The sequence below is a fragment of the Periplaneta americana genome, chromosome 6 (assembly GCF_040183065.1).
Source record: "Periplaneta americana isolate PAMFEO1 chromosome 6, P.americana_PAMFEO1_priV1, whole genome shotgun sequence".
NCBI classification, from domain to species: Eukaryota; Metazoa; Arthropoda; class Insecta; order Blattodea; family Blattidae; genus Periplaneta; species Periplaneta americana.
The window spans coordinates 28,118,053-28,144,158 of NC_091122.1; the positions used below are offsets into that span (position 1 = coordinate 28,118,053).

A 26,106-nucleotide genomic window follows, 5' to 3' on the forward strand; every position below is an offset into this window, starting at 1 on the left:
TATGATGGTATGACTGAGATACCTATTGTTAATTATTTTTATTTATAACAGTAGGCCATTAGCCAATATTTCTTGACTCACGAGTTAATTCCTCACACACACACACACACACACACACACACACACACACACACACACACACACACACACACACACAATGTAGAGGAATAAGGCATGATCTCCCTCCCCTCAGCCATCACTTATTCATCACTTATATTCTACATATATTATGTGAACAAATTGTTTCTGAAATGAAGGTAGGTAGTCAAATCAAACAAACGAACGTCTCGTTGCCCAGTTAAAATTGCCTATATTGTCTCCTAATTTTAACGCATGAATTATACATCCATCATAATGTTTAAATTCTGTATAAAATAACAGAAAAAAGAAATCAAATCGAACAAAAATGAAAAAGAAATGAATAAATGTATGACAAACTTTTTGAAATTGTTATTATTATTATTGTTGTTGTTATTATTATTATTATTATTATTATTATTATTATTATTATTATTATTATTATTATTATTATTTAGTCTGGTGTAGTTAAGGCCATCAGACCTTCTCTTCCACACCACAAGAAATATAAATACAATAATAATCTAGAGTAAAGAACACAAATCAAACTTCTAGCAATACCTAAAAACTAGTGCTATTGATCGATCAAAATATTTAATCTATTAACTATTTGAATTTAATCGATTAATCGATAGATTAATCGAGTTTTGATGGAGTTGAAAAAATGTTTTAATATACTGTAATACGCAATTATTGTTAAGGGGACACTCAACTATATTTTGGAACTTTTTTCCTATTTGACCAATCTTTTTCAAATTTGGAGAAAAAGTTTAATATACACATGGAAAGTAACCTGCAAAATCTCAGCTCATTAGATCCACTACTTTTCAAAATAAAAAAAATATTTCAATTTTTAATCAATCATTCATTGAAATATCACTTTTAATTGTCATTTTTTAATTTTTGGCTTTGTGCATTTGACTGTGACTTCTCAATGAATAGGGGAAGAATTCTGCATATTGATTTAGTTCTGTCACGTAAATTAGTGTAGAAATTTAATTTTTCGTTTCTGTGACACTTTTTCTCCAATTTTTAAGTTGAGTGTCTCCTTAAATTTAACCTGTGTTGGGTGATAAGCATAAGTATTAAATGTTGTATATCTGTATATATTGTATCGTTATATTACAAAACAACTATTTTAATTACTTACTAACATATTTATTATGAGGTTTATAATTTATTGTGTCAATTTAAACATATAAGTGCATTCACATGCTCTGAATTAAGTGCCGTTCTACGTTTAGTTACAATGTTTCCTGCGTCACTAAACACGAAAAAAACTTTTTTTTCTGTCAAGCAGTTCTCCACGATCGTTCAATTTAAATCCAAACGTTTCACCGAGTTTACCTCTCAAATTCTCATATGACATAATGGAGTTTACACTTTTCACAAACCACACCGATCACTTCAGTAAACCACGACTGACAGAATAGGTAAGAACTCACGCTTAGATGGGTGGAGCGACGTCGGGGTTTGGCATGACACACAAGCCACATGTCGTGCTAAAGATGTTGCTTTACTATTTACCCAGTATGGAGTGTTACGTACTATGCGGAACTATTACCAATGAAATCTATAACTTTCGTAGTGATCTCCTGGTATCTGTGTGATGTGTTACAATTTTGAGGTCGTCTCCAATTATTTAAGTAGGCCTACGTTTTTTCTTTCGTGTGTAATGACGGGAGATATCGAAGTTTCACCTTTTTACTCAGAAATGTGCTAAACTGGAAGGTTACACTACATTAGCGTTGCTTTAGAATCCAGATGTCTCTGTGGTCGAGGTGATTGTCCGCAGTAGAGTTGTCCTTTTTCTTCTTAACTCCTTCCAAACCTTCTTGTTACAGGAGAAGGCCACAAAGATGAACAGGCCTTGGAGTGTGTTCAGAAAGACAAACACATACCACACACCTGTTGAACACACATGCAAACTTAGTTATATCAGTCTATCAAGCGACTCAATTAATGTTCACTAAATGTTATAATGTTTCTGTTGTATCTGGAACGTGGTCTCCTCTGCCCGTATGGCACTTAAGGGTTCCTGTTGGCCAGAGATGGGCGTTCGTGTGCGTTTTTACCGTATGCCTTGAGTGGTTTCATTCGTGTGCGTTCTAAAGAATGTCTGATCACTAGGCGCTTTTGACTTTCTTGTCTCTCTAAACTGCGTTTCATAACATCTAATATACGACGTAAACATTGCTGACAGAAGAAGGGGAACATCGTTGCTACTCAACCAATGGCACAAGTCACATCGCACTCTTATCTTGAATTTGGGCAGTCTGAAGCGTTTTGCCTACGCTGATTTCAAGATAAACCTGGAATGTAACTTCTGTCTTTGGTTGAATAGCTGTCTTTCTTCCTTCCTCTCCTGGCAATGTTTACGTCGCCTGTAAGACATTATAGAATGCAGTTATAGTGAGTGATCGACGAGCATCGATTGCAGCGCTTATAATGCGAACTAAAATTCGTAATACAGCAATAAACAAAGCATTTGTGAGTCAGTTACAGTATGACTAGCATGAGTGATATTATGAATCCTCTCTGAGGAAGTGATTTTTTTTTGGGGAGGATAGAAAATTTGACACAATGTTCAGTTTGTATAAAAGTTATTATCGCTGTTACAACATTCCATTTAGAGCGCCATCATAAATAGGATTACCAGATCAAGATGATGAAAATACTGGTACACGATGCATTGAAAATAAATGTGTCGATACATTTAAAAACCTAAAACGCATTTTATTGTAAGTTATACTTGAATCTTTTTCATGGGAATATAAGGAGGACAAAGGGGATATAAGGAGAACTAGGAGAATACAAGGAGAACGAGAAGAATAGATGGAAAACTGGAGGAATGCAAATAGAATGAGGGAAATAAAAAGAGAACTAGGGGAATAGAAGAAAAACAAAGGAGAAGACAAGGAGAAGTGAGGGGAATGCAAGGAAAATCCGAAGAAAGCAAGGAGAACGAAATAAAGATAAAGAGAGTGACGGGAATACAAAGAGAACGAGGGGAAAATAAGGAGAAGGCACGAACAGGAGCGGGAGGCAAGGAGAAGGAGGAAAAGACAATAGGAACAAGCGGAAGACAAGGTGAAGGAGGAGAAGGCAAGGTGAAGGAGAAGAAGGCAAGGTGAAGCAAGGTGAAGGAGGAGAAGGCAAGGTGAAGGAGGAGAAGGCAAAGAGAAGAAGCGGAAGATAAAAACAAGGATAAGGGAAGGAGAAAAAGCTGAAGACAAGGTGGAGGAGAAGGCAAAGAGAAGAAGCGGAAGACAAGGAGAAGGCAAGTACAACAAGCTGAAGACACGGTGAAAGAGGAGAAGGCAAGGAAAAGGAGAAGACAAGAAGAACAAGCGGAAGACAGTGTGAAAGAAGAGATGGCAGAGAGAAGAAGGAGAAGACAAGACGAAAAAGTGGAAGACAAGGTAAAAGAGGAGAAGGCAAAGAGAAGAAGGAGAAGACAAGAAGAACAAGTGGAAGACAAGGTGAAAGAGAAGGCAAAGAGAAGAAGGAGAAGACAAGAAGAACAAGCGGAAGGCAAGGTGAAAGAGGAGAAGGTAAAAGGGAAGGAGAAGACAAGAGGAACAAGCAGAAAAAAGGTGAAAGAGGAGAAGGCAAAGAGAGGAAGGAGAAAACAAGAAGAATAAGCGGAAGAAAGGTGAAAGAGGAGAAGGCAAAGAGAGAAAGGAGAATACAAGAAGAACAAGCGGAAGAAAGGTGAAAGAGGAGAAGGCAAAGAGAGGAAGGAGAAAACAAGAAGAACAAGCGGAATACAAGGTGAAAGAGGAGAAGGCAAAGAAAGGAAGGAGAAAACAAGAAGAACAAGCGGAAGAAAGGTGAAAGAGGAGAAGGTAAAGAGAAGAAGCGGAAGACAAGGAGAAGGAAAGTACAACATGTTGAAGACAAGGTGGAGGAGAAGGGAATGAGAAGAAGCGGAAGACAAAGAGAATGAGAAGGCAAGGAGAAGAAGCGGAAAAGAAGGTGAAAGAGGAGAAGTCCAAAAGAATAATAGGGGTTTAATTTTTATCTGACAGTCAATTTCCAAGTTACCCACATAGCCTAACTTTTGAGGTAAAAGGTTGTTTCTTGACGTACTTGTCAGTCCGGCAACTCCAGCAACAAGTCCGGTGATCCAGGTGAGCCCCATGATGAGTGCAAGTCTGACGTAGAGGCGGAAGTCCGTGCGTGCCGTGGAGGTGGCCTGCAGCTTGGTCTTGGTGGAGAACACGAGGTGGGCGCTCCAGGAGAAGGCCGCCACGTTCAGGCTCATGACGACGCCCAGGGGCGCCACGACGAACACGAGCAGAGCGTCGCGGTTGTGAAACCAGCAGTTGTGCACTCCATAGCCGGGGCTCAGGTTCGTATCTAGTCTGGACAGTTGTACGCCCAGCGCCGCGCCCACGATGACACCGGGCGTCAGCCAGCCACACGCCGAGTACAGACCGAATCTCCTCCACTTGGATCCTGCCACACAACACATGGTGCACTTTGGTAGTGCGGCACTGCAAGAAGTGCGTCTTCCAATAAGCATTTTCAGTGAGGAATAACAATAATTACAACATGATCTACATTTAAGAAAACATTTTGTTTTTGAAAAATTTCAAGGAAAAATTGTTCCGGAGCCGGGTATCGATCCCGGGACCCTTCGCTTAGCGCGCGAACGCTCTACCGACTGAGCTACCCCAGGAACTATACACGACACCGTCACAATCTTTCCTTTATATCCACACAACTCACATAAGCTGACAAGACGCGAAGGGTCCCGGGATCGATACCCGGCTCCGGAACAATTTTTCCTTGAAATTATTCTAACCTGCTTGACAGGGAGCTACTACCTGAAAGCTAGATTTGCGTAATACATTCGTTACTGGAGGTACGTTAACAGGAAGCCACAATTTAAGTCACACAGCATTTGTAATAGTAATAGTAGGTTTATTTTGCCTGCCAGAGTTAAGGCCATGAGGCCTTCTCTTCCACTCAACCAGGTTTCAATAATATACATGAGATACAAAATTTGATTACAAAACAACACAAAAGAAAATACTTTAGAAATTACATAAAATATAATGCACTCGTAGTTGAGTTCTGGCTTGTTGTCAGCTTATGTGAGCCTGTGTACCTGAAAGCTAGATTTGCATTTTGTTTTTGTTACTAATAATATAATAATAATAATAATTTGTTTTATTTATTTATTGATATTTATGTGTAGGACAACAGCCATTAGCCAATAACAGTCCAGCATAGTGATACAATAAATTAAAACTATATTAAAATTAACAACAATGATACAAATATATATATATATATATATATATATATAGATGTGGACAAATTATTAGACTAAATTAATTATGTGTGCAACAAAGCTGTATTTATCTGTAGTAATGTCACGAGAGGTCTGAGATCTGCCGATAAATCCACGAGCGAATCGAGTGGATTTATCTGGGAAATCTCAGACCTCGAGTGACATTTATTAGGACTATTTCGTGAATAAAATAAAAATGTAAATAATATATCCCTAAAATTCGATCACAAAATGTTAATACTTGTATATTTACGAATACTTAACTATTCAGACATTGTGAAGTTAAATAGATGAATATCGATTACTGCAATAAAGAAATTCGATGTTATTATTCAGTAATGCCAATTGCGAAAAGCGAAATACAGGTTTAACAATGTTAATTACATGTACTGCACTTTTCTCTTATTATTATAACATAAATACATTTTCATTATCTGCTGAAATCATGATTTAATTTAAAATTTTATAATATAATTATAGTAACCTAATTAATACATTAATTAAATGAAGAATTGTTGAAAACGCATTTATCTAATCTGAATGAAGGAATGTAATTTTTTTTCAAATAGCCTACAATGGACATGGAATTAGAAGATGAAGATGTATTTTATAGGCTACAATAGGTAAGGTTAGCTGTGTGAGCAGGACCAGTGTCAGCTGTGCCTTATTTCGACCGTTACTACGTGCTACAGGAAAGCATTTTTTATAGCTCGACAAATGCATTCTCGCTGTAGTGTGTAACGGAACTAAAGCTGCATCTACACAGTTCAATATTCCAATCGCGTATGCATGTAATCTGTGTATAAACGTACGTTAATTTAAGATGCATGAAGATTTTGTGTCTACATGGTGCGCCGTTTTGAACGTCGTCTTCACTGCGTAAACATATTAATTAATATTAAATATTAATCTTGCATTCATTGCTTTAAAGTTGAAAGAAAAGTTTAACCGTGTAGTTGTATCTTAATGTATTCATGATCATCAATTCACGGGGAAACAGTTGGCGACAACGACTAAACAAAAGAACGACCATGCGATAAATTGGTAGTGATAAATCTAACTGCAAAAATTATCGCAAAGTCTGACTGTGATTAGTTGTAGTTGGAATTCAAAATTTCATTACACTTCATTGGTCGAAAATGGAATGACGTCATATAAACGAAATGATCAACAGAAATAATGAACAAAAATATAGTTTGCACAGGAATAATGAGTCTGGGGGTTACAAATATTTTGTGAACATTCCCTTATTCTTTAGTAACACGTTGATTTTGTCAAATATGCTGGAAACCAAAGTTTGACACTTTCTTTCAATATCGGCATCATTTAGCCAGATATCAGACAGTGCTTAAATGAGTCCATGTTTTGCTGTAAGCCTTTTTTTGTTCACTTTCTTCTTCAGTATAGATCACAGATTTTCAATTTCTTTCATGTCCGGTCTTCTTGCAGGCCATGGGAGAATATCTTCTGCAGTATGTAATTAAAACACCAGTATTACCAACACAGCCAGACTAAATATACTTGACCATTGCAAAACTATACCGGAAGATTTAAACAATCATACTGTATTTACAACAATAGAGACTCTGTGAATTATACTGATAGTTGATATGACGAATTATATTATGTTTCCAAGAAAAGCGTTTTAGTCTAATAATTTGTCCACGTCTGTATGTATAATATATATATATATATATATATATATATATATATATATATATATATATATATATATATATATATATAATTTGAACTGGTAATGGAAATTACGGGAAAACAGCTGAACGGATTTTAGTGAATCACTTCTCATTTTGAAGCTTGGAACTCAAAGATTTTCAGAAAAATAGTAGTTTTCAGTGAAATGTCAATTTTCCTACATAATTTTCCTATTTTCCAAAATCCATCTGTCGTCAGTTTTGAGAACTAATGGCTTTTCAGAATAAAACAAAATACACACTACAATAAACAATAGGCTATTAGTTACACGAAGATTGCTGACATATTTAGAGCTCAAATTCAATTGGTTATTAAATAATTCAAGGCTTACTAAAAATAATTTACAGGTCTGATTCTGTGATGTGTAATTTTCTGACTACAGCTGTGTATTGGATATTAAAATTTACAAAACCTGACGTGGTTTGATGACATTATTACCATTAGAAATTCAGTAAATGTCAGAAAAGAAGAGGCTCGCTCATGGATTATTCCAAAAGCTGATAATGTAACCAATGCACATTTGTGCGCCATTCTTTTTTATGATTATTATCATTAGAAATTATCATTATAATCATAAAAGATGTATATTTTCCCTGGACCAAAAATATGTTACAAACTGACTAGAATCACATCTAGTAACTATATATCTGTAACAATAACAACAAGTGGACAAATTACAACAAACAATACAATTAAACTACAGAAAATATCATCGGTTTGTGTACAAAATTTTGCAAATAACATGAAAGAAATTTATGTTGCCGTGAATGAATGAATGAATTTTTTTATTTATTTATGTGCTGGACAATCAGTAATACAATTAATAAAATAAAATGGACAACAATGATAGAAATTAACTATATAATTCTGACAATAATAACAAAATGAAAAACATGGATTACAATGGTTAATTTACAACAATCAATACAATTAAATTTTATAGAAAAGAATTAAATCTTACAGCAACTATTACTATGGAATTCACAACGTATTTTTAGCTTCAGAATACTAGCTAATTAAAGAAATTATACTCCTGAATAGTGCATTCTTTATCTGTAATATTCTTTTACCCTTAAAACTCGAGCATAATGGTATATTACAAACAACTTCAAGTGTAACTCTGAAAATATTGAGATTAGGACAGATGTTTATATGACATTTTTTGTTCAAAATGTCTTCGGAAATAAGCTCCGTAAGGGACTGTAAATTCTCGTGAATCATCCTGTATTACAAATGCCCAAATAATTATGAAGTTGTTGAGATAATAGGTACAAGTTATTTATTTTTTGAAAACTAGAAGAATTGAAGGGTTCAGAGCCATAGTGGGCCAAGCGCCATTTATTAAAAACGGAGAAAGCAAGGGTTAAAGTTAAGTGAATGCCATAGTTTAATGAAGATTGCCATATTATCATTTAGTTTTAATGTGTATACTTTATATTACTTGCTATTTGTTTCCATTTAATTATGGTGATAACTTCATTTTAACCCTTGTTTTCTACGGTTTTAGTAAATGGCGCTTGGCCCACTATGGCTCTGAACCCTTCAATTGAGCTTCCAGATGAGACAAAAATATTATTTACCAAATACTTTTAGGAAATCTGACATTTCAGAGTCGATGTGTAGCTTAATATTATAAGCAAAGCTCGGAAGTTGGGGACTTGTGTCTTTGAACGTGGCTAAGCGACCGGACTTCAATGTCAACAAACTCCCGCTTCCAGCACGGAGGTACTGTCAGGTCTGCTATAAAAGTGGTTCCTGGCTGGAACAACATAATGATAATATTATGATAGGTTGAAACATCTAATTTTATAGCATATATATAAATAAACATGCAAAATACATCAAATTTACAGTTCTGCTCTGTACATTTCATTACAGTGTATGACTACATGCATTCGAAGATTTTCGAACCCATAAATTCTTCGTCTGTTAGTTAAACATGATTTGAAACGAAGGAAACTTATTTCCACGTCACATGAAGTGACGGGAGCAAACTTTAATTTTTTTATTTTATTTATTTTAACTAGCTACCTAGTGAGTACAAATTGCATTTATAAAATAAAAATGTTTCTAGCCACTACAGTAAGAGTCAGGCTCGTGTACGGTGTGGTCTTAGTGAATAATATAACATAAAATTTACAAGGACAGTTTACTAAATACAGTAATTAACTTAATTCAAACCAATAAGTACAACACAAGAGCAAGAATAAAGAAGAAAGGGAAAACGAGAGAAAAATACACATTTAATATAAATTGACAATCCGACAGAAGCCAGTGATATTCAATAAAAACATGAATATAGTTGATAGAAATAAAAGGTGAAAAAAGTACATTTGTTACTATTATATATCATGGATAATTTTACAAAATTCTTTTTTAAAAGTTTCAATTTAAAAAAATTTCAAATTTGGAAAATGGTTTGAAATTTTATTATAAAGTCTTGGGCCTAAATAAAATACTGAATATTTCACTGTCACTGTTTCCTGTTCGATTTTCAGCAGATCTCGTATCTGAGAAAGATAAGTATATCCTAAATTTTTCTCGCAAATAGTTTTCAATTAGTGTATCACTACTAGGGAAGGTCCCTCTACGACTTGATCCATGGCTATGGACAAATTCTCCATCAATTTAAAGGACTGCAATGTCTTTCAATGAATGCCCGTTTCCAGCTCTAGTTTATGTGTGGTACAACTTACAAGATATAAACTCTGCATTAGAAGAAAATAATGTATCTCCTCAGAATTCCTCCACGAAATTCTGTACCTAAAATTTAAGAAATGCATTTTCAAACTTCCATAACACCCATTCGAATAACACGTATTTTCTAATTCCTCAAACAGATCGTTTACCTGTAATTCTCTTAATGTCATTGGCTTCGACGTGACACAGTTTATTCGTTCGTCTTCTTGCCATTCGATGTGACCACTTTCTTAGTACAAACGACTGTCCCTGAGCACTTGCAGCGTGAGCTTTGTGTACGTTATGCCTGTAACCTTACTCAAGCACACGACACACAAGTCCCCAAGATCCGAGCTTTGATTATAAGTTGCCACAAGAACCGCAAAGAAGGGGATCCTTGCTTACCTGAGGTTAGCTGAAGCTTGCTAGTAGAGGCCCTGATGGTCCTGCAGACGTCGTGAGATATGAGGAACATCCAGCTGAAGGTGGCCAATAAACTGTAGTGCAAGAAGACGGCAATAGCTGTGCACGGCGGCTGCTGAATCCCGCTAGCGATGAAGCTGGAGTAGAGGAGTAGCAGCGCCACGCAGAGCGACGCCAGGTTCAAGGAGGGCAGGTTGAGGAGCCGCGGAGTGGCGGCACACGCGGCCAGGTGCAGCAGCAGGCAGGCCACGGACAGGCTGATCCCCACCACCGTGACGTAGTCCATCTTCGAGTCCGGCTGCTCCACTTCTGCAGGGGCTACAACGAATGAAGAACAATGCAAATAAATTCCGCAGCCTGGGAGCGTACTAGAACACGTAATTTATTTTTCATTATGTTCGTTCCATCATTTTTTTTTTTATTTTAGTAGGTTCTTTTACGACGCTTTATCAACATCTTGGAATTGAACGGGTTACATCAGCTTCTTGTCTATGCGGATGACGTGAATATATTAGGAGAAAATACACAAACGATTAGGGAAAACACGGAAATTTTATTTGAAGCAAGTAGAGCGATCGGTTTGGAAGTAAATCCCGAAAAGACAAAGTATATGATTATGTCTCGTGACCAGAATATTGTACGAAATGGAAATATAAAAATTGGAGATTTATCCTTCGAAGAGGTGGAAAAATTCAAATATCTTGGAGGAACAGTAACAAATATAAATGACACTCGGGAGGAAATTAAACGCAGAATAAATATGGGAAATGCGTGTTATTATTCGGTTGAGAAGCTCTTATCATCCAGTCTGCTGTCCAAAAATCTGAAAGTTAGAATTTATAAAACAGTTATATTACCGGTTCTTCTGTATGGTTGTGAAACTTGGACTCTCACTTTGAGAGAGGAACATAGGTTCACGGTGTTTGAGAATAAGGTGCTTAGGAAAATATTTGGGGCTAAGCGGGATGAAGTTACAGGAGAATGGAGAAAGTTACACAACACAGAACTGCACGCATTGTATTCTTCACCTGACATAATTAGGAACATTAAATCCAGACGTTTGAGATGGGAAGGGCATGTAGCACGTATGGGCGAATCCAGAAATGCATATAGAGTGTTAGTTGGGAGACCGGAGGGAAAAAGACCTTTAGGGAGGCCGAGACGTAGATGGGAGGATAATATTAAAATGGATTTGAGGGAGGTGGGGTATGATGATAGAGACTGGATTAATCTTGCTCAGGATAGGGACCGCTGGCGGGCTTATGTGAGGGCGGCAATGAACCTTCGGGTTCCTTAAAAGCCATTTGTAAGTAAGTAAGTAGGTTATTTAGCGTCTGAATGAGATGAAGGTGATAATGCCGGTGAAATGAGTCCGGGGTCCAGCATCGATAGTTACCCAGCATTTGCTCATATTGGGTTGAGGGAAAACCCCGGAAAAAACCTCAACCAGGTAACTTGCCCCCCGACCGGGAATCGAACCCGGGCCACCTGGTTTCGCAGCCAGACGCGCTGACCGTTACTCCACAGGTGTGGACTTCATTTTCAGTAGTCTGGCTTAATAAAAATTAGCAATCTTACAGTTCAAGTGAATATTTTGACTTAGAAATGTCACAGTTGTTTTGAAATTGGAAAAATGAAGGACATTAACTCATCTGTAACATCCGTGACAAAATGTGTGTAACATACGTGACATGAAACAAACAGCTATAAAGTACATACCGGTTATGTTTTTGTGAATTAATTGGATGCCATGAGATTTGCATAGCTTTCACATGGATACTACGAGAATGAATCTCTTTTTGCTTGAGGCAGAGACCTTGTGTAAAGTGAGTTCACAAATCTTGTAACATTCGTCACGGAATCTTTTCTTTATTTTATGCAATAATAATAAATTTTACTCAAACAACTTTTTATTCTGTAAAATGACACTGATCTTCTAAATTGATTCTAATAATAAAAGTTGACAAAATTCATTTGATTTTCAATATATAGAGTTTTAAAGTAGTAAAAATGTAACATCCATTACAACTGGAATGGCTAAGATGTTAACAATATGGAATGAAGATACATATATGCATACTGGACGAAGACCATGGTTATCGGAAGAAAATTCTGTGAATTCTAAATGAAGCAGTAGAATAAGTGAACAGCTTCAAATACTTCCGATATACTATAAGTAGTAACATGTGCTGCCAGGAAGTCAAAAGTAGGATAACAATGCCAAAGGAAGCTTTCAATGGAAAACGGAACATCTACTGCGAACGTCTGGAAAAGAACCAAGGAAGAGATATGGAAGTGCTTTGTGTGGAGTGAGATTTTACGACTAACTGAAGAGAAGAGACTAGTAGCATTTGAAATATGGATATGGAGAAGAATGGAGCATGTGAAGTAGACAGAATAAGAAATGAAGCTGTGTTGGAAAGAGTGGGTGGAGAAAGAATGATGTTGAAACTGTTCATGAAGAGGGTATGAATTGGTTGGACCACTGACTGAGATAGGGTGTATTATAAGCAGTAACATGAGCTGCTGCCAGGAAGTCAAAAGGAGGTTAGCAATGTCAGAGGAAGCTTTTAATAGAAAATGGAACATATACTGGAAAATAAGGAAGAGACTAGTGCTTTGTGTGGAGTGAGGTATTCCGACGAAGTGAAGAGAAGCGACTAGTAGCATTTGAAATGTGGATATGGAGAAGAATAGATAGATGGCTTTATTGAGCAATATTATACATACAGATGTACTATATCATCAGAATTTACTCTTAAATCCAATGCACGGGTCTTCTGACCGTACGTGCTGTGTAAAACAAGTCCTACTTTGTAGGTTTCACCCCTCTCACCTATGATTAGATCCAACCATTCTCCAAAAGAACGCACAGATTAAAATGAAAATGGCACAAAGAAAACACATTATATAACATATCCTAACCTAAAACAGGCATAAAAGTTTATAATTGAATAGTTACCATTATCTCTTCGTCAGTTCGCATCACAAACTTCAACAGCTAAGTTCTAATCTGTCTCAACTTCAAGAGGAACAATCCAGTCTTTTGTTCGTAGTCTCTATTCCCCATGAGGTCAAGATATGCAAGCGAACTCCTATTCTGACTTAGCATCGAGGGTGGTAGATATTTTCTATGGAGAAGAATGGAGCATATGAAATGGACAGGCAGAATAAGAAATGAAGCTGTGTTGGAAAGAGTGGGTGAAGAAAGAATGATGCTGAAACTGTTCAGGAAGAGGATATGAATTGGTTAGGTCACTTGCTGAGAAAAAATTGTCTATTGAAGGATGCACTGGAAGGAATGGTGAACTGGGAAGAGTTCAGACAGAAGAAATGAGATGATAGACGACATTAAGGTATATGGATCAGAGGTCTGCATCGGATGTTTTCGCTCGAGTGCCAAGTAGTTCATAGCATAATCCGATAAGTAGCGCACATGCATGATGGGTAAAATTGTCACGAGCGATAAATCCTCGAACGGTATAAGCCGAGCGTTAGACATTCGTTCTTGTTACAGTGATGAACTGTGTAGTAACATCATAGATGTTTATCATTTCAAAACTTTGCAGTGTTTAACTAACCTCTCCATAGTACAACTACAAAACTTGCTTTAAAATGTAATATAAATGTTGTAGGTAATTCCCCCCCCCCCTCCACACACAGGAGTGATTTTGTTTTTGCCACATCTGATAGATGTTATTGGATGTAAATGTAATTATTATAAACGGAGAACAGAATCACGATAATGCAAGAACTGTATCAAGTTTTGTAGTAGTAGTAGTAGTAGTAGTAGTAGTAGTAGTAGTAGTAGTAGTAGTAGTAGTAGTAGTAGTAGTAGTAGTAGTAGTAGTAGTAGTAGTAATAGTAATAGTAATAATAATAATCTCTAATAATTAGTGTATCAATCTTTGCGTCTGTAACAGTTGTGCAGCATGATTATTCGTTTTATTATATTTTCTGTGACGTTATCTCTGTACTAATATTGTTATTAATCTACTGCTATGTCAATAATATTTTGTAAAACGTTTCTACATTGTCGCAGTATATAGGCGGAACACTATGTATGGACCTATTATATTACATATGTGGTAAATCAAATATTGAATAATTTTATTATTAATCAGCAATAATAACTATATGTCGAAGTTTTTCATACCATATTATTTATAACTTCATGTTCCTGTTTTGGTACGTTCCATTGACTGTTCCATTAAACGTTTGTCATAAACGCAGAAAATAAAGCCTTATTTTTACTGCGTGAGCAAAACATATGTGTATCTTATCTATCGCCTTCCATACAAGATAAGACATGTCGGTGAGATGACCTTGTACTGTGCTTCTATTTATTATGAGCGTATCACGACCGATCGTATCTCACTCGAGGGTGCGACACTCGACCGAGTTCAAGCGAGCGATTTAACTCCAATGCAGCACTCTGAATTGATCATATGCGGAGACTAAGAGGAAGGCAGAAAAGAGGAAATCAAGATCACGTTGGATATATTGAAATTTGATCTGTCGATCGTCGTTTACTGGATTGATAGCCTATAATATATCGTGTAGTTTAGAATGGTAGGCGCGACAAAATGTGTTGAACGAATTTATGGGATGGCTCCCTAGCATTGGACCGAAGTTAGAGACTTATGCACATCATAAAATACTCCTCTTTGGAAGAGTTGAATTTTGAATGTCTAGCTACTGATATTACTTTCTATGTATTTCATTGTTATATTTCGCAGAATGAATGTTGAAGACTTAGTGAATAGCACGAGAGAAAACAGGATCTTTTTATGGATCTGACCCTTTACTTTCATCGAGCAGCAAGATTTCAAAATGCGTACAGCGTCGTGCTTAATTACAAAGAGAAAAGTTTATGGCCATGGCTGTAAACTGTTCAAAATAAAGCGTACTACTTTGTTCTTTGTCTTTCAGGAGGCCTTGCTTAATTTGATTTAATTATAAAAGCATATAACATGGACTTCCAAGAGATGAAAAGCAGTGTCAGTCCAAAATTAATTAAAGGGGAGTTAACATGGTTTGCATCCCCCCCCTTTTTTTCTAATACGTTAATAGTGAAACATATTTTGTACTTAGGCCTTTAAATTCATCTAGTCTGACTTTTAAGAACAAAATTTTGCTTTAGAATTGGGCGCAAGTGCAAACTAAGTACTACGTTTATTTTTTTACATGTAATAGATTACTAATTCAAAGTGTATATAGTAAGGTTAAAATCAATTTCTCAGTGTGTGTATTTTCTCAGCGATTACCGTAACTAATGGCCGTATTTCTAGCTCAATTGGCTTACGATGACTGCGGAACTGGATTCGAGTGGACACTGTGGTATTGATGACGACAGAATTAGTAACTATGAGATGACGCTGCGTATTACCATGAGATATTTACATACTCATTAATTAGTATAAAAAATTCTGACAAATACCTTCGGAAATTTTAATCTCTTTAACATACTATTTACACAGACGGAAACCACGAGCTATAGTAATTTCATTCAGCCGATAAAGGTCTTCGTAGAATAAAATGTAGGCCTATACATCTTTATAACATTACTTCGACGTGTATATTATTAGTAGCGAAAGAAAATAATTGTCAGCCCTACACTTATGATTGTAAACTTTGTTTCGATATGTTTGTGAAATAGATATAATAAAATTATTTAATATTCCATCAACAATAATGGTATTACTTTAAAATTTTACTGAAAGAAATTAATTATTTTAAATATTCAAACTTTGGCATAAAGTAATAGAATATCAAACTTCATTGTAATTTTTAATTGTTTTTAACTTACAGATTAATTTGCTTTTAAATACACATATATATATATATATTAATTACGTAATTGTATAGATTTTAGTATAAAGCTTTTAGTATACATACAGGGTGTTTCCGTGCTGGTGTTACTAACTTTCAGAGATGATGGGGAAGGGCACATGTATCAATTTGAGACCAGGAACCCTGATCCGGAAATGATTGAGTCGAAAGTTATAAGCAAAAATAGTTGTGTGGAAATTAATTTTGTTATTTATTTACTAACTTATTTACTATTTATTTATTTGTTTTTACTCATTCATTTATCTAATTTGGTTATTTGTTTACTTTTATTTACTTATTTATTTTTGCTCATTCATTTATTTAATTTGATTATTTGTTTACTTTTATTTACATTTACTTTTTTATTAAATTTTTATTTTTCTTATTAACTTATTTACTTTTACTAGTTTACTTTTGTTTATTTATTTACTTTTACTTATTTATTAATATTTTCTTATTTATTCACTTTTAGTTATTTATTTTCTTTTATTTATCTCTTTATTTAATTTTCAGTTTTCTTATTTATTTGCTTGTACTTATTTATTTATTTACTTTTACTTATTTACTTTTGTTTATTTATTTGTTTTCACTTATTTATTTACGTTTACATATTAATTTTTCTTATATATTTACTTTTACTTATTTATTTCTTTATTTATGTATTATTGTATTTTAAAAATAGATAAATTCTATGGAATAATTTTAATTAATTAGATTCACTCTTTTGTGAATTAACGAATTAACTACTCTTAAATATCTATTCACGTATGATCGATTTCTTACTGTCCATAATAGTCCTTGACTTTCATGCTTTACCTAAACATGACGCTTACCGATTGCAGGAGAATTGCTCCGCGTGTTATATCTAACTAGGTAGACATTGGCTTTCTCCTATATCGACAAAGCAGTGCAGTATCTACTTGCAATGATAAAATAGTAAGAATGAATTATTTACCTCCTGAATTCTCGAACAATTCCTTGCATGTTCCATTGAAAGGATCAAATATCTCATTCTTGAGACATTGGTGATGATTCTTGAGAGCAGTCCAGTCTAGTAAAATAGAAAATGATTCGGATATACCCCGTCCTTCCTCTTCGCTGCCATCAGTAATTTCTTCGTAACAGCTTTGTTCAGCTATGTCATCTACCAGGTTACACAGAGCGCAATACGGATTCCGAAAAATGTGTGAACTCTGGCACCAAAGGTCCGTGTATGCCTCACACTTGTCCTTGATTTCAGTGTCAGTCCAGTTAACGGAGCAAGTGCCAATCACACCTGGAGTGCAATCTGTCAAATGCGCTTCCTTTAGGCCGGGCTCACTAAGATATAATTCACACGAAACTGTCTCATTTTTGTCCTTCAAAAACCATGACAACTTCTTTGGATCGAAAAACAATTGACGAAAAAAGGAGGCTGTTCCTAATTTTGTCGAATGTTTTCCACAATCGAAGAGTGTTTCCCAAATGTGATCTGACGCGAGATCGAAGTCCCGGTTGCAGATTGCACAGTGTAGGTTAAGATAAGTGAGGTTTGTTCTTCGGCTTGTAACAGGGACATTCAGAAGAGGATCGGCGATTACGTCATCTTGAAGTTCACAGAGTTTGAGCGTGTCGTTGTCCTTCCAATCTAGCGGACATCTGTTCACAATATAGATGAAGTTTATCGCCAAATTCATACATGAAGATCGGAGAGCTCTCCAATTCTGTTGCTCCGATAAAAAGTATTCAGAGTCCTGGCAACAATCACCATTGACTGCGCATGAGGGTTGACAACTGCAACGGAAGAACATCATCTCCTCTTCATACAATCGCTTCTGCATTTGCACGTCACGACATACTCTTCTGTAAAAGAAAAATTAAAATGTTATAAACTAATAGTCGTCAATTGAAGCTGACGTGATTACATTTCTACCTATAAGTTCAGGAAACCCTTTTCTAGTAGTCTATTTCGTTTATATGACGTCATTCCATTTTCGACCAATGAAGTGTAATGAAATTTTGAATTCCAACCAATCACAGTCACACATTGTTATCATTTTTGCAGCTAGATTTATCGGTATCAATTTATCGCATGGTCGTTCTTTTGTTTAGTCGTTGTCGCCAACTGTTTCCCCGTAAATTGAAGATCATGAATACATTAAGATGCAACTACACGGTTAAACTTTTCTTTCAACTTTAAAGCAATGAATGCAAGATTGATATTTAATATTAATTAATATATTTACGCAGTGAAGACGACGTTCGAAACGTCGCACCACGCAGACACAAAATCTTCATGCATCTTAATTAAACGTACCTTTTAAACTTGATTCTTTGAATATTCTTCCCAGATTGCACGCATACGCGATTGGAATATTGAACTGTGTAGATGCAGCTTTAGTTCCGTTACACACTACAGCGAGAATGCGTTTGTCGAGCTATAAGAAAATGCTTTCGTGTGGCACTGATTGTAACGGTCGAAATAAGGCACAGCTGACATTGATCCTGCTCCCACAGGTAACTTAATCTATAATTGTTTCCTATAAAATTTGTATTTTGTGATTGAAATGAAACAATTAATATAAAGTCACATGTTCAAATTTATGTAACATCATCGCATATCAAACCCAAAGACTTTGTATAGTGATATACACAAGGTCTTTGATCAAACTGCCTTCCGTATGGCGTAATAAAATTCGTGTTTTAATTATCTATACAGAGATGGCTTCACTGTGTAGCAACATGTCTCGCTGTGAATACATAAGCATTCCTATATCGCTGTCCACACACAGTTCTTAGTTCTCGGTGTAATGTGTAATGTAACGATGGAGTACTAAATAAAGTCCGAAATTCTACTTCCACACCCACATCTTCATCTTCTAATTCTATGTCCATTGTAAGCTATCTGAAAAAATTATATTCCTTCATTCAGATGTGATAACTGCATTTTCAACGATTCTTCATTTAATTAATGTATTAATCAGGTTACTGTTAAATTAAATTATGATTTCAGCAGATAATGAAAATGTATTTATGTTATAATAATAAGAGAAAAGTGCAGTACATGTAATTAACATTGTTAAACCTGTATTTCGCTTTTCACAATTGCCATTACTGAATAATATCGAATTTCTTTATTGCAGTAAACGATATTCATCTATTTCAACTTCACAATGTCTGAATAGGTTAAGTATTGGTAAATATATACTTATTAACATTTTGTGATCGAATTTTAGGGATATAATTATTTACATTTTTATTTTATTCACGAAATAGTCCTAATAAATTACACTCGAGGTCTGAGATTTCCCAGATAAATCTCAGACCTCTCGTGACATTACTACAGATAAGTAGTATTTCTGAAGAGTTTTCTTCTTCCCTTAATATCTACCTGCGTATTCTTTTTCTTATGTTTTGTTATACAGGGTGATTCAGGATCTCTGCAACAAATTCTAGGGATCGATATATCTCACAATGAGGATAATTTTTCGTAAAACAACCCATGTTGTCCGATGTCTCGTGTAGGAGTTACGCGACATACAAAAAATACAGGTTTTAGCGATTTTTACAGTTAATTTCGACATGAATTGTTCATTTATTTAATTGCTTCACGGAGTACACTACACTGCGCAATGCACTTTAACGTGCATTAGCAAGACAATACTGAGGGGTGTCGGTGCAAACTGTATACATGACGGCGAAATAAATAAATGTAAGTTACATATTTATTTATAATTTTTGTTTTTATTACGTAATATCTGACAGGAAGTATGTTGGGGTAACTTGAATATCTTTTATTGACAGAAATATAACACTTGACATAAAACGTAGTCTATTGATGTTTCTTTCGTTGTTTTTTTTTTTTTTTTTTTCCGATGATACCAGCTATATCAGAGCAATAGTACGACTGACAGAAACGCTGAGGATATGGCTTAAATTAGCATCTGAAATACTCGACCGCAATTTTGTTCTTGAACACTTGAGGACAGAAAAAAATCGTTCACATATGTAGGTTGAGTAAAACTTAAAATAAACAAAGTTAAGCTCCGTTCAGTGATCGATACCGCACACCTTTACATGTTGTGCCAACCTAAGACTTTATTTATGTAATGTGGCCTAGCCAAACATAACAAACGTATTTTTTATTTATCTAAAAAAACACTATTCTGAAGGTTAAAACAAAAAAAGATCGATCGCTAAACTGCCTAACCTTTCAACTCAGGCTCCGCCGTCTAGTTACGCCCCCTAGACTTACGGCAATACTCGCAGAAGATGTATTTGGATACCTCTTTACCTCGTTGCACCGTGCATTGCACGCTTCCGCTCCTCATGGAGGTTGTATCCTTCAAGACGTGAGGCGACATGTGATTCAACATAACGTCCCAACGCACTTCAACGAGCACATCTGAACAACATCTACGGGAAGCAATGGATAGGGAGAGCCGGACCTGTTGCGTGGCCACCATGATCACCCGACTTCACGTCTTTAATCTTTTTTTTTCTTTTGGGACATGGGAAGTGTACTCCACTCAAATTGATACGAGAAAGGAACCGACTATGCGAGTATTAGCTGCTTTTGATCAAATTCAACACAAGCCGATAACCACTGCTACGATGGTGTAATGAATGTCATCAGGTTCAGGGTAGACACTTTGAACACATGTAACTTGTCAGCAAACATACTTGAAAAACAATTCATTTCATAACATTGTTAACGTCACTAAAACCTGTCTTTTTTTTTCGATATCGCTTAACTCCTAAACGAGGCATCGGACAACATGGGATGTTCTACGAAAAATGATCCTCATTGCGAGATCTATCGATCACTTAATTTTGGTCTTTCATTAAGCGATTTGCAATTTCCACCCATAAAATTAAAATTTAAGACATTTCGCGTCCACCGCTGTAGAGTAATAGCACGTCTGACCGTGAAACTAGCGGGTCCGGTTCAAATCCTGGTTGGAACAAGTTACTTGCTGGATGTTTTTTCATAGTTTTTCCTCAATTCATTAAGAGCAAATGCTGGGTAAGTTTCAGCGTTGGACCCTGGACTCATTTCAACTTCATCACCTTCTAGATAACCTTAGCAGTTGATAAAGCTTCGTGGAATAACCGATTAAAAGTATTAAATAAATTCTCAATCACTTCTCGTACGACAGTCTACGAACAGACTACTGTGAGTAACTGATTGCCAAACTATAACGCAAGCTTAGTACTGGCTGTGAGAGAATCCGGAAAGCGGGGCAAATTTAAAATGTTTATCCAGAGAGAACCAATGTAATGTGGAAGAGAAAACTTCATGGCCTTAACTCTACAAGAAGAAATAAATAAATAAATAAATAAATAAATAAATAAATAAATAAATAAATAAATAAATAAATAAATAAATAAATAAATAAATAAATAAATAAATAAATAAATAAATAAATAAATAAATAAATAAATAAATAAATAAATAAATAAATAAATAAATAAATAAATAAATAAATAAATAAATAAATAAATAAATAAATAAATAAATAAATAAATTAATTAATTAATTAATTAATTAAAAATTAAACTAATAAATTAATTAAAATATTAAATGAATGGATTAATTATGGAATAGAATACACTCACATGTGTTTAATTAATGTGTTAATTTCTTCATATGGGAAGCAAAGTGGAATGAATTCAGAGGAATGATAAAAATAATTAACTAAAATTATCTCATTATCCTGTAGGTATTATCGCATATCGCATCGGGGTTCAAATTATTGCATAACACGATAATTTATGGCATGGTTGGCAACGCTGTTGTAACATGAATCAACGCTTGGCAATTTTCGGGTAACCATCTTATCTCCTCAGCTGACTACGTTATCTAAACCTGGAATATATTTTCTGAGATTAAGAAATGAACCATAAACAACATATTTGTATTCAATTGTTTTTAATAAACCTCATTAAAGTACACCTATTCATTAAAGTTCAGGTGTTCCACCAATCAGAAAATACCATTGTAGCAACATGAAAGCGCAAGTATCGATTATTCTCGGATATGCAATCGGAAGACAATAATAAATCAATAAATCACCTATATTTGAAATAAAGTCAGTTCTGTTACTATAATAATTATCGTTAATTGTAAATAATATTGAAATAAATTCAATTTGTCATCTCATTTTTCAATGTCTAGTTCAATTTCAAAGTTATATCAAGATTAATGTTTATTTTACTCTCTAGATTATATCAAGGTCAATGTCGACATTTGTTTCTCGGAAAAAATCAATACTTTCGCGTCTGCGCACATCTCACAATTTACGAGGTATTGCACAAGGTCAGTTCCACTCCTCAGTCAGATAAGAATAACATGAATACTTATGAATAATTTCAAGTTAGAAATATGATCGAGCATAAAAAGTCGTATGAAACTTGACTATAATGGTAATTAAGACGCTCGTATGAAAATTATGAAACTCGCTTGCGCTCGTTTCATAAACATACTCGCGTCTTAATTACTACCATTATAGGCTCGTTGCATAATGTACTATTTTTTTAGATTTTTATCTCCAGCCATAATTTTTTTTACAAAGGTTTGATTGTATGCAGAATTTTTTTCTCTAAATAAAACTTTAATTACATTTTCTTCTATAAAATTAGGGGAGCCAATATAACAAAATATAAATTTTAGCATTGAAATTTCTATGTATAGGCCTAAGCTTTAGTTATGTAATAACATTATGCAATACATTAACAAAAAACTAAAATAAAATGAAAACATAAAAGAGAGATCTGGCTTTTAATGAATTAGTAATGTATTGACAAAATCTCTTACACTTACCCACTGTAGTAAATCGCGTCTCTCAAAGTAAGACAATGCCCTCCAGTGCAGAGGATGAACAAGAACATAGTCATCAGCATTTTGTAGTGTGACATTCAAATATTTCACCTAAAATAATGTAAAGAATAACAGCTGATTAATTGGAACGCTACTCTCCAATACTACATAATAAACTCTATTTTATACAAGAAGACGAATTACAATGTCATATCCATTGACTTACTTAGATATTCATTGTGATGCGATATTTATCAGACTTCACAGCGTCTAATGCCCAGTTTATGGTACACCACAAAATTAACACTGACTTCCGTAACTAGTCATAAATTTAGCTTCACTGATAACTTTTAACAATTTCCCGGAAATGTAATGCAGATTTATCACCACTTGCAACTAACATTTCAATGTCAAGTATATCTCGTCGTCCATAGAAGTCCCCAATAATATTTTGTTAGTGAATTTTTAGTTATATATAGGTCTTAATTCTGTAACTTTGTTTGTAGAAGTTTTCTATAGTAATATGGCTGGTAGCTGTAAGGTTTCTAACTTAAAAGTGCTTTATGATAGGTGTACACTGGCATTGAAAGATGTCTGGCCTAGAACTTCCCGATCGTGTAAGCGAAATTTATAACTACGAGATAAGACAAACCCAAAGTTGATAAATAATTGATTAAATGGCGATCTTACTCGTGTTAATTGTGTAAGCATTTGCGGCTTATAGCTGTTTCGATGCTTCTTCACACCATCCTCAGAGCAAACTAGATCTCGGCGTCATCTCGAACTTCGCTGCCTGTTGTGTGGGTGCGTTCGATTGTTGAAAAGTGTTGAAATGTGGTGTCAAATAGTGTATATGTTCTGAAATTGATCTGTGTGTTGAGATTTTGATCAGGGTGTGTTTTAGTGTGTCTATATTTCATATTGTTCTAGTATGTTGGGGTTTTGGTTTTTTGAGCTATGTGTGAGGTGTTTTTTATGTGTATTTGTGCGTATTTTGGCGTGATCTGTTGGTTTAGACATGTGTGGTTGAATCTGATGTTGTGTGAGGCTTTGATAGTTTTGATGCACGCTGACCTGTATTTGTGTACTAGTTGACTTGTAGAGATGTCTTGATAATCCATGTTGAATCTTTCGTACACTACTTTTCACACTTGAATATAAATAACTGATTAAATGGCGATACATGCTTACACAATTAACACGAGTAAGATTCCCATTTAATCAATTATTTATATTCAAATGTTAAAAGTAGTGTACGAAAGATTCAACATGGATTACCAAAGTTGATATTAAAATGGACAAACTTTGAGAGAGTTCCATTAATTCTCAGTAGGTGAAACTGTTACCATACACTCGAAATAAAGAAAATTAAAGAATTAGAACCACATCCTTAAACTAGACTAAATTATTTCTGCAAGTCTAAAATATTTAAGTATATGAAATATTAGATTGGAAAAAATTTACATTAAATTGCATTCTTTATTCATTCATAACATACTGCATGTTTTGTTCATATGTATACTGGATGCGGCATTTAAAACAGGCCACTTAAATACCACGGTCATTTTTAGTTTTTTACTGGGTTATTTAACGACTCTGTATCAACTACGAGGTTATTTAGCGTCGATGGGATTGGTGACAGCAGGATGATATTTGGAGAGATGACGCCGAGGATTCGCCATAATTACCTGACATTTGCCTTACGGTTGGGGAAAACCTCGGAAAAGACCCAATCAGGTAGTCAACCCAAACTGGAATCGAACCCGCGGTCGAGCGCAACTCCGCATCGATAGGCAAACGCCTTAACCGACCGAGCTACACCGATGGCCCATTTGTAGTGATAAAAGACAAATCTTCAGACAAAAGTTGTTTGACGTGAAGGGAGACATGTTGTGATATAGATATTTGATTGATAGGTGCAAGTATAGAGAAGATATGGAAGTCAACTTCATTATTTTTAATGGATTGATATTATTTATTATTTACCCTTTAATAGTGCATTTGAAGACGCATAAAACAACTGTGTTTGATGGCCATTGATGATAGTTGAAGGTCAAACATAAAGAAAAATTAGTTCATTTGAATGAACCGATGAACTACTGAGTTGCTTCATTATACAGTTTGAACCATGCAAATCGAATGTAAACAAACATTGAACTTGTTGTACTGTGTCCTTTATGTGTAGGCCTATGTGTGCATGAGGAAACAAAATGACCTACACGTTCACCAGACTTAACACCAATGGACTTTTATTTGTGTGGAAAATTAAAACAAACAGTTTATCAATAAATACCGACGAGCCCTAAAAACATGAAACACTGTGTAACACGCGCATGTTCGGCGATAAGTTCTGATGAAATTCAACATGTAATTTTTTACGCTCATAATCGCTTTGCATCATTTATCAGTGTTCAAGGTCACCACTTTGAACACATGATGTTATTCTGAACAAATGATGCAAGTAAGTTACAGAAATGATTGACTTTTTAACAAACATATTTTTTTGTTATTAATCTTAAACTATCTTCAGTGGCCATTAAAACACAGTTGTTGTTTGAGTCTTCAAACGCACTATTAAATGGTAAATAATAAATAATATTAATCCATTTAAAATAATGAAGTTGGTTTCCGTATCTCCCCTTTACCTACACATATCAAACAAATATCTTCACCACAATATACTGGAACAGCTTACCTGCGGCAATCTTTCACGGTGGTCCTCTCAAAATCAATACATTTAGGGAAAGGTTGAGAAGATTATACTGAAAATGTAATTGTAGATGCAGTGTAATTATCTAAATTGTGTCATGTAATTAATTAAGTTGATATGTAATTAATTAAGATGATATGTAATTTAGTTGATATGTAAATAAATTAAGGTGGTATGTAATCAATTAAGATGATATGCAATTAAGTTGATTTGTAATTAATTAAGGTGATATGTAATTACTTAATTGGTAATAGTTGGGTGAAATAGAAGTACATACTAGTTAGGTTTACTTTTGCTTATTGTAGGCGTTATTATAGAATAGTTTTTATTTATAGTCCTAGGTTTATTGCATCCATTTATTTTATTAGAAATAAATTTAGGTTTATTTTATTTTGTTTTCTTTTATAGCTGTAATTATTGTATAATTGCAATGGTATTATTGTATATTATATATCACTGCCACCGGGTGTATACCCAATTGTAGTGTTAATACATACATACATACATACATACATACATACATACATACATACATACATACATACATACATTACATACATACATATA

At 34.7% G+C, this 26,106-nt stretch overlaps 1 protein-coding gene and 1 non-coding gene across 2 annotated transcripts; both read right to left on the minus strand.

The window, feature by feature from the left end:
• Positions 1–590: 590 nt before the first annotated feature.
• LOC138701171 (uncharacterized) lies at positions 591–22,940 on the minus strand. The gene is made up of 5 exons (XM_069827795.1): positions 22,833–22,940; positions 16,986–17,872; positions 10,181–10,516; positions 4,171–4,539; positions 591–1,986 (listed from the first exon to the last, which is right to left on the minus strand). The coding sequence occupies exons 1-5, from the start codon at positions 22,925–22,927 to the stop codon at positions 1,832–1,834; spliced, it is 1,842 nt and encodes a 613-aa protein (XP_069683896.1). The 5' UTR covers positions 22,928–22,940; the 3' UTR covers positions 591–1,831.
• On the minus strand, positions 4,690–4,763 carry TRNAS-GCU (transfer RNA serine (anticodon GCU)). Its single transcript has one exon. It is a non-coding gene; the product is annotated as a tRNA-Ser (tRNA).
• Positions 22,941–26,106: the final 3,166 nt, after the last annotated feature.